Source organism: Capsicum annuum, chromosome 4, assembly GCF_002878395.1.
Source record: "Capsicum annuum cultivar UCD-10X-F1 chromosome 4, UCD10Xv1.1, whole genome shotgun sequence".
Classification (NCBI taxonomy): Eukaryota; Viridiplantae; Streptophyta; class Magnoliopsida; order Solanales; family Solanaceae; genus Capsicum; species Capsicum annuum.
The window spans coordinates 1,930,118-1,943,055 of record NC_061114.1 but is presented as its reverse complement, the minus strand read 5'-3'; the positions used below and the strand labels follow the sequence as shown (position 1 = coordinate 1,943,055).

The window sequence follows — 12,938 nt, the reverse complement described above, 5'->3', positions numbered from 1 at the left end:
AGCATAACTAATCCTAGTATAACTTATCCCATCATAACTTATCCCAACATAACTAATCCCGATATAACTTGTTTTCAAACTAAATGACCCCTTAATGTATTATGTGATCTTAATCTTTGATATTATGATATTAGTGAAGCACTAATACACTAATGGCAAGATTATGGTTCATCTTATGTGACATGTAAAGTATTTGTGAGAGTGAGCGGAAATTGATTCTTACACCCATTCTTGTGATAAACTGCATATTTGTGAGTGGATTAGGGTAACTCTCTTATGGTGAGAGCGCATGTTTGATGATATATAGGCGACTTATATGATCTCTTTGATAATTAATGTGCATGAGTTTGACAACTGGGTAGATTCAGTTCTTGAGGCCAGGAAGTCTTTAGGAGTATTCATGAGTTTTGCTATTGTAATATGACATGCAGAGGCGGATCCAGGATTCCTAAGTTTGGGGTGCCAAATTGTCCACTAAAATAAACGGGTCGATTTTTTAAAATTTTGAGTTACATTTCGAATTATTTATCTTTTTTTATTTTTTTATACAAATTAATCGAATATGGATATTTAGTTATATTCTCTTTCAAGATATCTGAGATTCAAGATACCTAATTAGCCCAACTTCTTTTTACGATTAAGAGAAATTAATTAACTCTAAGACAAAGAAAAAAAATAATGTTAAAAAATCGAACTTTGTATAAACCATCTAATATGGTTACTTCAACATATTCATATTCCATTATCTTTATATGTTGTTACAGATATATAATTGAGAAGGAGTAAAAATTATAGTTTCAATATAGTTATCTTCACTTAGCGTGAACTTTGATGAAAGATTAAACAGATTTTTACATTTAAAAAAACCTTTAGCATGATAATAAATCATTTTTAAAAACTTAAATTTTTAAAACAATTTACTATTTATATATATTTTTATTTGTTCATTGATATGGGATACACTTAGTACTCGTAACAAAAGATTAATAGTAATTAACAAAAGAGAAAGTTAAAAAATTAAGAATTAATTAACACAATAATTTGGATTAGTATAGAATAGAACTAAAAAAGAAAAAGCAATGAAAGAGGCGAAATAGTGAATGAGTGAAGAAAGAGAGCTCAAGCCCTTCCTAAGCAAGGAAAAACATAAAAAACTACAACAACGTGCACCAGGAGGGATTCAAACTCGTATCAGCTGGGTGGCAGGGAACTCCGTTTGCCACTGGCGCTATCAAACTGCTTGATCTTAAGGGTGGCAAGCTTAATCTATATCTCATTTCTTCTGTGTATATACATATATATATATATATATATATATATATATACAAAGTTTCAGTCGAGGTTATCGGATGTCGTGGCACCCTCACCCATACACATAGATCTGCCCATGATGACATGCCTAATGTAGAACTTTCTATTCATGTAGTCATTGTAGTTTTCGATTAAGTGTCTTAGTTCAAGTAGTGATGTTAGAGTCTTCCTTGATTGTGTTTAGTGTAAAGAGTTGTTCGAAGACGTACAGGGTTTTAAATTTGGGGTGGTGATCTTAGGCGTGTTTATACACCCAAGTGTCATTATTTATTTGTGTTTAGCTTAGTTTTGAGGATAACCTGACGTAGTTAGTGGAATATAAAGTGAATATTCATATAATTATGTGCTAAGCCTCATGTTTAGGAGGTTTATAGTTAAGTTGAATCAATACAAGAATTAAAATAGACAACCAAAGGTTTGACAAGATAACTAGTTAAATCGGCCTATATGGTACTTGTTCTTATGTAGTTGTGACAAATTTGGTGTATTGCATGGTCTAACGCTTGTGATGAGTTATGGTAAGAGTCCATTGGAACTACTTTAGATGATAAATCAAACCATAAATGAGCCACAATGGGTGAAGAAACAAAGACCAATCTTGATGTGCACATTGGATTTAGAGGTGCACAAATGAAGCCCTTCAAGCTGGAGAATGTGAGGATTGAAGCCAAACACTCATCAAGATTGAGATGTGAGGCAATAAAAGCGATGATTAATAAAGTCATGAATCAAAATTAGAGGTCATGTTTGAAAGAGTTTGGACCCCCAAAACAGTAGCTTACCCGATTTGAATGTGCCACAGAGGCAAGGAATAGAAGAAATAAAGTTGGAACGAGTTTGGTCATCAAATAGTGGGCTGCCTTGTTAGCAGCATAATTCTTGTATGAACTATATTAATTTTGTAATTGTAAAGTAGATCTTTTCATTACTTAATTCTTGTATGAACTATATTAATTTCGTGATTGTAAAGTACATTATGAGTGGCTAAAAACCCTTTTTCTAGGGTTGACACTATGAACATAATTTCTTTGCCTACATTCAAGTTGGTTAATGTTAATCATCATGTTTGGTGGTTCTTATGTTCTTGTACTCGCTATTCTATTTATTCACAACCTTTAGAATGTATTTAAATTTCTTTTTTGAGACCGGAAGGAGTAACATTATATTAGATAATGGAACATAAGGAATTGATTTTTGTATTTATATGAATTAATGATAAGATTTGCGGTTAGGCAAGGAATATACCTAAGTTGCCTCATTTGGTTAAATACAGGCTGAAATATAAATGCATTTGAATTAGTTTCCACATCCTCGCTCAATGATGTAGTTGTGAGGCTAATTTAGATAGACGATTAGAGGCTCGGAACACTATAATCATGATATAAATACCATGAATCTACAATCAAGATAAACAACTTAACCAATGAGATTGTGTAGCTTTCGCTATACATCGCAGTTGCTTAACTTAAATGGTAATACCAAAATTGGATTTCTTGCTATATGTCAAGTCCCAATGGATTGATAATCGACTCGAAAGACCACTTTATTACTTGCATGACCGCATACACTAGCGTATGCAGTTAGATTCAATTTTCAACAGAGATAAATACTAGGTGATTTCTTTCAATCTGTTCTAGCCTTGTTCGACAGAGTTACCTGGTACCTGTTGTTAGTGAGAGGTGATAGATATCCCGTGGATTTGATCGAAGTGTGCGTAAGCTAGCCCGGATACCATGGTTTTAAAAAAAAATAGTGAACCCATTATTATTTGCCTACAACAAATCCTTTTTTTTTTAACCCCAGAAGAACGCGCATGTGCTATAATCTCTGCCACGGCCTCTGCCCTTCGGGTGAGCACTCTGTGTGCACTGGGTAAACCTCTCCTGTGCAATCGCTTGTAAACCAAACAGTAAATGTAAACCGCACTAGGTAAATCCCGTGCGACGAGCTATATTGAGAAGGCATTAGGAGAGTTCGATACTGCGACCTCCGCTTTGGAAGTCTCCCCTCAAATCAACCCAACCACACCCGAAGTTGCACAAATCCTTTTCTTATTGGAGATGGATTATTGTTTTTAGGCCAAAGATTTATAATGTAAGGTGTGAGCTACAGTTTTTTCCATATAAATTAGAAAATTGCTTGTTCTTTTTTTTTTTTCGTGAAATATCACATATAAATTAGGAGGCTGCGAGGAGCAACATATAAACTTCATACACATGTCTTATTACACAACACAAAGATAGCTGGGCAAGTTGGCCAAAAAGGCTCTTTTGAAAACTATTTTGTGGTTTATTAAAAAGTTGTGAAAAATTTGCCAAGTATCCTTTTTAATCCACATTACCACAAATTTATCCAACTCAACAAAGTCACCCACAATGTTTTTAATACTACACTTTAACATAATATATTTCCAACTTAACAAATTCATCCCCAAGTTTTTAATAATATACTTCAACCCACTCCATCATCCATCATTATAAAATATCTAGGTTTCCAAAAATATACAAAAATAAATCCAAAGGCTAAAAATAGAAGGTGGTTCTTTCCCTTCAAAAAAAGCTCTGATTCCGGCGTCCTTTCCGGCGTTATTTTTCGGCAATCAGCTTTAAATCAGTTCACAAATCTCATAAGCTCGTCCATTGCATCCATTTTACCCCATTAGATTGTTATCTTCTCAAACACACTTTCCACCATTGTTAAAAAGCTTTAAATCAGTCACATCAGTTAAAAACTCTTTAGAAGTACATTACAATAACTGAGGCGACTCTAAGTTCATTTCTCTATTCCATAAACTCAACGACCATTGATTAGAAGAAATATTTGCATTTTCAAGTTTCTGTACGGATATCTACACAGTCATTGGCCCGTTATCGTCATTCATCGACCGTGCATACATCCCGATATAGACCCTAAGCTTAATCTACCATCGACCAAAGGTTAATTCTAGGATGTCTATTGCAGAATTTTTTCTGGTTGTAGGTGATTTCATAGGAGAATGGGTGAATACTCCCAGAGGTTGGAAATGGAGATCTTTTACCAAGGTGACACTGCCCATTGCTATTTGTCGCAACAGTTCATACGACGAATTGGTTACAAGCGTAAAGTAGAGCGGGGATCTAGATTGTGCGTCAATCAACGTGGTGATTAGTTATCTAATGCATTCGAGGGAAAAGGTGAATCCTACGATCATAAATAATGATGCACGTGTGTCCCTATACATGATGGATGTTGATGCAGATGGCTTTAGGCCTGTTTTAAGGATAAGTGTAGTTGACAGTTCCTTCAAAGGACCGATGAATTCATCACTGTCCCCACCTCGCTGCCCGACAATCGACGACAATTTGAATGATTACGAGAGAGATGACGGTCATCCCATCAATATGGAAAATGATTGTGTGTATATGGAAGGCATTTCATCAGACTCACAAGATGCTAAAGAAGACTGTGGAACGGGATCCCAACCAGTGCATTCCTTCTCCGACGGAATCAATTTCTATCATGATCAAACATTTACCGACAAAAAACAACTCAAAATACTACTAGACGGAGCAGCGGTGAGGCAGGACAGAGCAGCAGTGAGGCAGTATTTTGATTATAGTATGGAGAAGAACTGTACCAAATTGCTGAAGGTTAAATGTGTATCTCCTGGTTGTGGCTGGTTGTTTCGGGCAAGGAAGTACGAAACCTCAGATAGATTTCACATATACAAGTATGTCGGGGAGCACACATGCGGTGTTGAACACGCCACCCATAAGCACAAGAAAATATCATCCAAATTGATTGCTTCACTATGCGTAAATCATTTTTTGGATGGTAAGGGTCCAAGCATAATTGAAATTCAAAGGATTGTGTTAAAGGAGTTGCATTGCCACGCAAGCTACTGGATGTGTTAGAAAGGAAGTGTAATTGCGAAGAACATCATTCGTGGGACAATGGAGTACGGATATACTTGCTTGTCGATTTTTTCCAATATGATAGAGTTGTTGAATCCAGGGTCTTCCTACTCTATCATGGTAAACTAGATTGATGGATCATTTGTTTACTACTTCTTAGCATTTGGAGCTTGCATATGGGGATATGCCTATATGAGAAAGGTAATTGCCGTCAATGGCAAACATTTGTATGGAAAGTACGGGGGAGTGCAGTTGCATAGGACACCAAAAATACATCTTTCCAATTGCCTTTTGTGTCGTCGATAAAAAGAACGATGCTTCTTGGACCTTCTTCTTCCAGAAGTTGAAGTCTATCGTAGAAGATGAACCAAACCTATGTGTCATCTCCGACAGGCACATTAGCATCGCCAATTCCTTCTCCCGAGTATACAGTCGTGCGCATCACGAACTTTGCATGAGGCACCTCACTGAAAAACTCCATGTAAATGAACACTGTGGAGAACATCTTTACCTATTCTACGCCGCGGCAAAGGCATATTCCTTTGATGAGTTTAGCGAGAATTTTGAGGAATTAAAGTATAATTGCCCAGAGGCAGCACATGTTCTTGAAAATGTGCTTGGTTTTGAAAAATTGAGTAGAGCACACTTCCTGGGGAATAGGTACGATGTGATGACCACAAACATCTCCGAGTCGCTCAACTCGATTTTGATGGATGAATGGGAGTACCCCGTGTCATACATATTCAATTCAATTGCTAAAAAATTTGGTAAAAAGTTTAGGGAGAGGTATGCCTATGTCGATGGTAAAGAGAACATATTTGTTCCTTGCGCAGAAAAGATCCCAAGGGATAACAAGAGTATGAGAGATTCCTTGTATGTGACTAATCCAAACGGGCTTCTCGACCAGTACACGGTATTCGACAATGGTATTACTGCTAAGGTCAATCTCTTGGAGAGGAGTTGTTCTTATCAAAAATTTGACTTGGTGAAAATGCCGTGTGAATATGCGATGGCAGCTTTGCGAGAAAAGTATGGCGATGGTGTAGGTTATGAAAATTCCATCTACGAGTACTCTTCACCAATTTATAAAGCTGCAAGTTACCTCCTCGCATACTCAGAAGCAATTAACGTTGTCCCTCCAGAGGCCGAATGGAATGTGCTATAGGAATTGCTAGACACAAAAATTTCTACACCCCCTACGATTCCAAACTCGGAAGGAAGAAAGTCAAACGCACTAAGGGCATCGGTGAGATGTTCAAGTCCAAAAGGAGGAATAGGTGTTCAATATTTAAGAAATCTGGGCACAAAAGAACCACGTGTAGCATGGACAACAAATCATAGAGAGACTTTATTTTGCTTCAGTTGTAAAGCTGTTGTTTTGGGGTATAAATGTGCATTTCGGTAGAATTTAACGTTCAATTGTTATCGACTTAAAGCTTTGTCTACGATAGACTACATACATTCTATGGTATACCCTTAACTCAATCTATTAAATAATATATATTTGTTATATGATTAATCATCAAACACGGTATGTAGGTATTTATACCGCCATATCTTTCTAATAGATACATTGAATCATTATTTCCTGTTCTTAATTAATTAAAAGCTGCAAACATGTCTGTTCTCAAGAAAAATCGCTGGTATACGCAAACCAAACATTTTTTATTCCTACACGCATCGACTGACCATTGGTTGGATATATAAAAGGACATCATCTATAGGTCTATAAGTACAGGCCCTATTTCTACGTAACCCTTCACTTGTCCCTAAACCCAAAACATCAGCATCAGAAATCATGCCTGGTCGCAGAATTGCCCTTCTGGTCGCAGAATTGCCCTTCTCCCAATTAGACGTGGTTCCCCTCGTCACTACGATTTGCTTCTACTTTGAAATGATTTTGACCATCTATTCTATGGCCTGGGAGAAGACCTCAGTTACTTGGAGCGTGAACTCCGACGAATTGCTCGTTTCCTCCGAGCAATTCTGGAGCATCTGGGAATGGACGGTAATGACTACATCACCCCCCCCCCCCATCATCCCCATAATTTATTTTACTAATTTTTTTGTTTATGTTGTTAAGTTTTTGTTGATTTTTTTATTGTTGAAGAAGCTTTCTTAGTAGGAATTTGTTAGAAGAAAGTTTCTTCCATTTTCCCCCTTTTGCTGTAAATTTTATCAAGTAATACAATGAACAAGTTTAATGTAAGTTTCAGTTTCACTTTAATGAACAATTTCAGTTTGAACATTATATTTACCACATTTGTTATGATTCGTTTTTCTTTCTTGTGGTGGTTATTCTTCTGTACAAACACGAATTCCAAATATGTATGTCTCGTTCAATTAACAGTACAATAGTTTGACTTTATTAATTTCAAGTTTTTGTAAAAAGTGATATATAGTCTATCATGAATCATATACCCCATCACTCATCGACCTTATATGGTAGTCGATTGTAGGTAATGTGATTCGATGAGTCACTGGTTAAATTAAAACGGATAATAACATATTTTGGGACTGGTGGAACCAAATAATTAAATAAAAAATGATTTAAACAGACAATAACATATTTTGGGACTGGTGGAACAAAATAATCAAATTAAAAATGATTTAAACAGACAATAACATATTTTGGGACTGATGGAACAAAATAATTAAAATAAAAATAATTTAAACAGACAATTACATATTTTGGGGCTGGTGGAATAAAATAATTAAATTAAAAATGATTTAAATAGATAATAATATATTTTAGGGTCGGTGGAACAAAATAATTAAAATAAATAGATAATGTTGAGGGTTCATCGATTAGTATGGTCTATAGACTGGTGGTAACACTTAATAGACCGTAGTAGATGATGGTTTATGTCAGCCATCAATTAAACTAGTTGACCGTAGACTTACACCTTTAGATGTGCATCGATTGATATACTAAGTATGCGTAGACCATGTTGATCAATGTGCATTGCCATAGACTGTCACTTGGATGTAGTTAAAAAAATGAATAAATAAATTAAAAATAAATGTAGTGTTGATTTCTACACATGTGAGTGAGTGTAAACAATACACACAATCATATTAGAGCTTGTACAAAGTGAATTAAGGAGTGTGTGGATGGGTAGTGGTTGAATGTTCAATGTGCTAAGAGCAATAATTCTCAAAGCACAAGTATGTATTAAGGATATACATTGTATTTGATGACTACACATTCCACATACTCCTTCCATCACCACCCCTAAATCAAAATAGTGTGTGGAATGGATAGTGGTTGAACAATCATCATCCTCAATACAATATATATCCTTAATACATACTTGTGCTTTGACAAAAACTACTCTTAGCATATTGAACATTCAATCACTACTAATCCACACACTCCTTAATTCACATTGTACAAGCTCTAATATGATTGTGTGTCTTGTTTACACTCACTCATATGTGTAGAAATCAGCACTACATTTATTTTTAATTTATTTATACATTTTTAACTACATCCAAGTGACGGTTTATGGCAGTGCACATCGATCAACGTGGTCTACGCATACTTAGGATATTAACAACACATTAACAATATAAGCATTCAAATGTCTTTTTCCCTGTCTTCCTCATCAACACAAATGTTACTATTGATTTCACCTACGATATCCATGACCAAATCATTTTGGTCAACTTCAGCTCCTTTTTTCTCAGCAGCTTCGGCTGCTTCTTCAAGATCGCTTCTTCTCCTGTTATTTTAGCATCAGCAGCAACTAGTACTTCTTCGGCTGGTGCTTCTTCACCTTCTTCTCCTTTTATCTCAACATCTGCTGCTGTTTCTTTTTCAAGTTCTTCTTCTGCTTCTGAAGCTGCTTCTTTTGGACTTTCTTCAATTGGTGCTTCTTCACCTTCTTCTTCTGTTTTTTCTCAACATCTACTGCTGCTTGTTTTTCAGCTTCTTTTTCTGCTTCTGATGCAGCTGCTTCTTTTGGACTTTCTTCTTGTCACATATCTTCTTCTTTATCATCCTTCTTTTCTTCTTCTTTTTCCTCTCCTACCACAACAGAGGCCAACTCATCCATTTTGCTCCTTTTTTCTCCTTCTTCATTCCTCTCCGATTCACGAAGGTCCATATTCACTGTCTCATCATATTACAAAGTTTTGCTAATTTTTAAAGCTAAAAATTTATTAACAACATCAATTATTGATTGAATGAAGTTACCTTGCTCGTGCTGTCGCTCATCTTGTTCCTTTTTCTTCAGTCTTTTCTCTCTAATATAGGCAACAATATCCAACACCGCTTCCTCGAGCGCAGCAACATGCTTATGAAGATCCCCGGGGAATAAGGCCCCCGCTGTATCTTTGGAGGTACTCGGAATATCATCATCACCAATGTGTACTTCAACGGAGTTACCGCCCAAATCCCCGTTATCATCACTGTCCTCATTTGAAATAAGTATAGTTACCCCTTCTTACTCTTTCTTTAAGCCATCGAGGACGTTATTCTTCACCTCATCCGTATATGGATCAAAGGGAATCACGTAATCCTTCTTCCACCATCTTCGCTCTCTTCACTGTCACCACTAGCACTATGCTTGGCAACATCTTCACTGAAATCGACGTAGTCTCTTATCTCCTTTAACTCCAAATCAAATACGGACACCGACTCTTTATTTTTCTTCCTTTTTGAGACATTTCCAACTACCTCAGCTTTTCTTTCTCTATTGCTACCAGCAGTATCAGAAGCGGTACTGGCTTTGCGTTTAGAAAGGATGTATTTTTTACCCATTTTCAACACAATCTACACCTGCAAAACAAATATCCCATTTTCAGTTCATAGACCACAAGTCTATCAACAAAAATAACTCAATGCTCAAATGAACCCCCCCCCCCACACACACACACACCCACCTCCCCCCAAAAAATTAAGAAATACCCCACCAAAATCCAATATGCAATATCAAAATCAAACTAGTGCACCTAATCAAACTAATTAGCTATTAATCTTTTAATTTTCACTATTTCAGCCATCATATTTTAAATGAATTTCATATGTCTAAAAATTAATTTCAATCTAGGGCATTCTCATTTCATAGACCACAGGTCGATTTCATAGACCACGGGTCTACGGATAGAAACAGGTCACTGTTCGAATCAAAATGCCAAAATAACTCTTCCACCTTTAAACATTTCACTACACACTTCAATAACTGAATCAAAATCCATCATGCAGTATCAAAACACAACAATTTCTAAAAATCATACTAGTGCACCTAATCAAACTAATTAGCTATTAATCTTTCAATTTCCACTATTTCAGCAACTATATTTTAAAAGAATTTCATACGCCAAAAAATTAATTTCAATCTAGGGCATTCTGATTTCATAGACCACGGGTTTACGAACAGAAACAAATCGCTGTTCGAATCAAAATGCCAAAATAACTCTTCAAATAATGATTATCCCACTATTCAACACTTTTTTGCTAAACAAAACTGGAACTAAACCAAAACTCCTTAATCAACTAAATTTGAAAAAAAAATTAAATTTCCTACATCACTACGAATCAATTAGCAAAGAAACTCGTTTAAATGGATCTAGAAATGATCGCAACTTGATTTTAACTAACCTTACGATGCAATAACGACCCCTTAGCTGCTGGAGAAGAAGAAGAAACGAAAAGGGCAATTTTGGGATAAAGGTTTCTTAAGAGGGTGTTGAGAGAATTGAAGAAATGAGAGAGAGAGAGGGGTTTTCTTTTGGATATTGGAATAAGTGTAGGGTGTTAGTGTAGTATATTAAATTTGTAAAGTTCTAAAAATGATGAAAGGGTCCCTTGGTCCACCTATGGGCCCCACTTTTTTTTATCTTTTTCTAAGTTTTTATACCCTAACCCTAAAAAATAAATCAAAAATAATTTTAGTGGGTAAATGGAAAAATAGTTTTGGAAGTGGGTAGTCTTGCCAATTTTTCCCAAGATTGCTGATAACTTATGGTTTACATGGGAAGACACAACGAACATCAATCCCTAAAGTAAAAACCAAAAAAGAACTTAAACATCCAACAACAACATACCCCGTATATTCCCACCTAGTGGGGTCTGGGGAGGATAGAGTGTACGCAGTTCATACCACTACCTCAGGTGAAGTAGAGAGACTGTTTTCGATAGACCCCATCTTAGAATCAATAACAATATAATAGACACAATACATGAATGCATATAAACTTGTACCATTTGCAGAATAAACTAACAGTGCTAGCCACAACATAATACTAAAACTATAAATCTGATCAAACCATAGACAACTATGAACGAGAAACTTCAGATACAAATACAGAACACTCCCCTGCTGTCACCGACACCCTCCCACCCTCTAACCCTCTAACCCGTAATCTTCATCCTCCACACCTTCCAACACAACATGAGGTATTTATTTCAAGCGCACACCTAGCAAGCATTAGCTTAATTCCATTAATTCATCTTAACATGGTGATCATCAATAGCTTTGGTCATACCAACAAGGAAGTCCAGCAAATTTATTAGTTCAGGAGCATTCTCATTTGGCCTTTCATACTCCATTGTCCAGCATACCAAATTGATTTCACCTTTTTGCTTGATATGAAGAGTTGCCTTCCAGTTATCATATTTATCCACTAAATCTCCTTCAAATTCTTTGAATCTGACCACCTTTTTCCCCTCATCTATTGCTTCAATTATCTGCTTGGTAATCTTCTTTTTCTCTTCTGCTTTACAAAAACAATATGAGTTATTTCCAAATTTCAGTAAGAGTCGAGCAGATATATCTTTATTAAAAAAAATAGAGTCAATGTACCTTTGCCGTCTATGAAATTGTATAGTTACACCCTTTTTACTAACATATTCATATTTTTTTGATTAATTAATAATTATCTTATTTTTTGAAATTAAAAAAAAATAGACAAAATAAATTTAATTTCAAAATGGTGATGTAGATACAGTTTTATCTAACTGATTCATAATACATTTTCATAGAAAAAAATAGATGGCACATACGTGGCACACATGTGTGCCTACGTGGACCCTTTAGCGTGTTGTGCCACGTAGGTACTAAGGTTATCAAAATTACGATTTTAATTAGTTTAGGGGAGTAATAGGAAAAGAAAAATTATTGAAGAGGAGAAGTGTTGATACTTTACAATGTTTATTCAACAATATATATAGACTAGAAGTGAAAAGGGTAAGTGTTTATTTTTTCTTTTCTTAATCAAAGCTGGTAAAACATCATAGTCATGTCCCTTACTGGTTTCTTTTTTTCAAAAGATTATAAAGCAATATTATATTCGTTCGAGAAAAGCAATTTTCAAATATTATGTTTCAACAACTTTTAGAAGTGGCTGGCTCCATATGCAATTATGTTTCAACCACTTCTTGCAATATGGCTTGTCAGGATATTTTAGTGACTAGAAGCGGAGCCAGGATTTTAAGTAAGGGGATTTAATATTCAAAGAAAACTAAGTTGAAGGAGGTTAAACACCTACTATAACCAGGGCAAGTTGGTCAAAAAGGCTATTTTGAAAACTATTTAGTGGTTGATTAAAAAGTTGTGAAAAAATTGTCAAATACCCCATTTAATCCACATCACCACAAACTTATTCAACTCAACAAATTCACTCACAAGTTTTTTAATACTACACTATAACCCAATAATTCCTACTTAACAAATTCATCCCCAAGTTTCTAATAATACTCTTCAACCCACTCCATCATCCACCATTATA

The 12,938-nt window shown here is 35.5% G+C and overlaps 1 protein-coding gene and 1 long non-coding RNA gene across 2 annotated transcripts; both read right to left on the bottom strand.

Annotated features, from left to right (window-relative positions):
* Positions 1 to 8,840: 8,840 nt before the first annotated feature.
* On the bottom strand, positions 8,841 to 9,969 carry LOC124897697 (bone sialoprotein 2-like). The gene is made up of 3 exons (XM_047410918.1): positions 9,722 to 9,969; positions 9,403 to 9,617; positions 8,841 to 9,097 (listed from the first exon to the last, which is right to left on the bottom strand). Exons 1-3 carry the CDS (start codon positions 9,967 to 9,969, stop codon positions 8,841 to 8,843), a joined length of 720 nt encoding a protein of 239 aa, XP_047266874.1.
* Positions 9,970 to 11,387: 1,418 nt separating this feature from the next.
* On the bottom strand, positions 11,388 to 12,347 carry LOC124897585. Its single transcript, XR_007054347.1, has 2 exons — positions 12,014 to 12,347; positions 11,388 to 11,924 (listed from the first exon to the last, which is right to left on the bottom strand). It is a non-coding gene; the product is annotated as an uncharacterized LOC124897585 (long non-coding RNA).
* Positions 12,348 to 12,938: the final 591 nt, after the last annotated feature.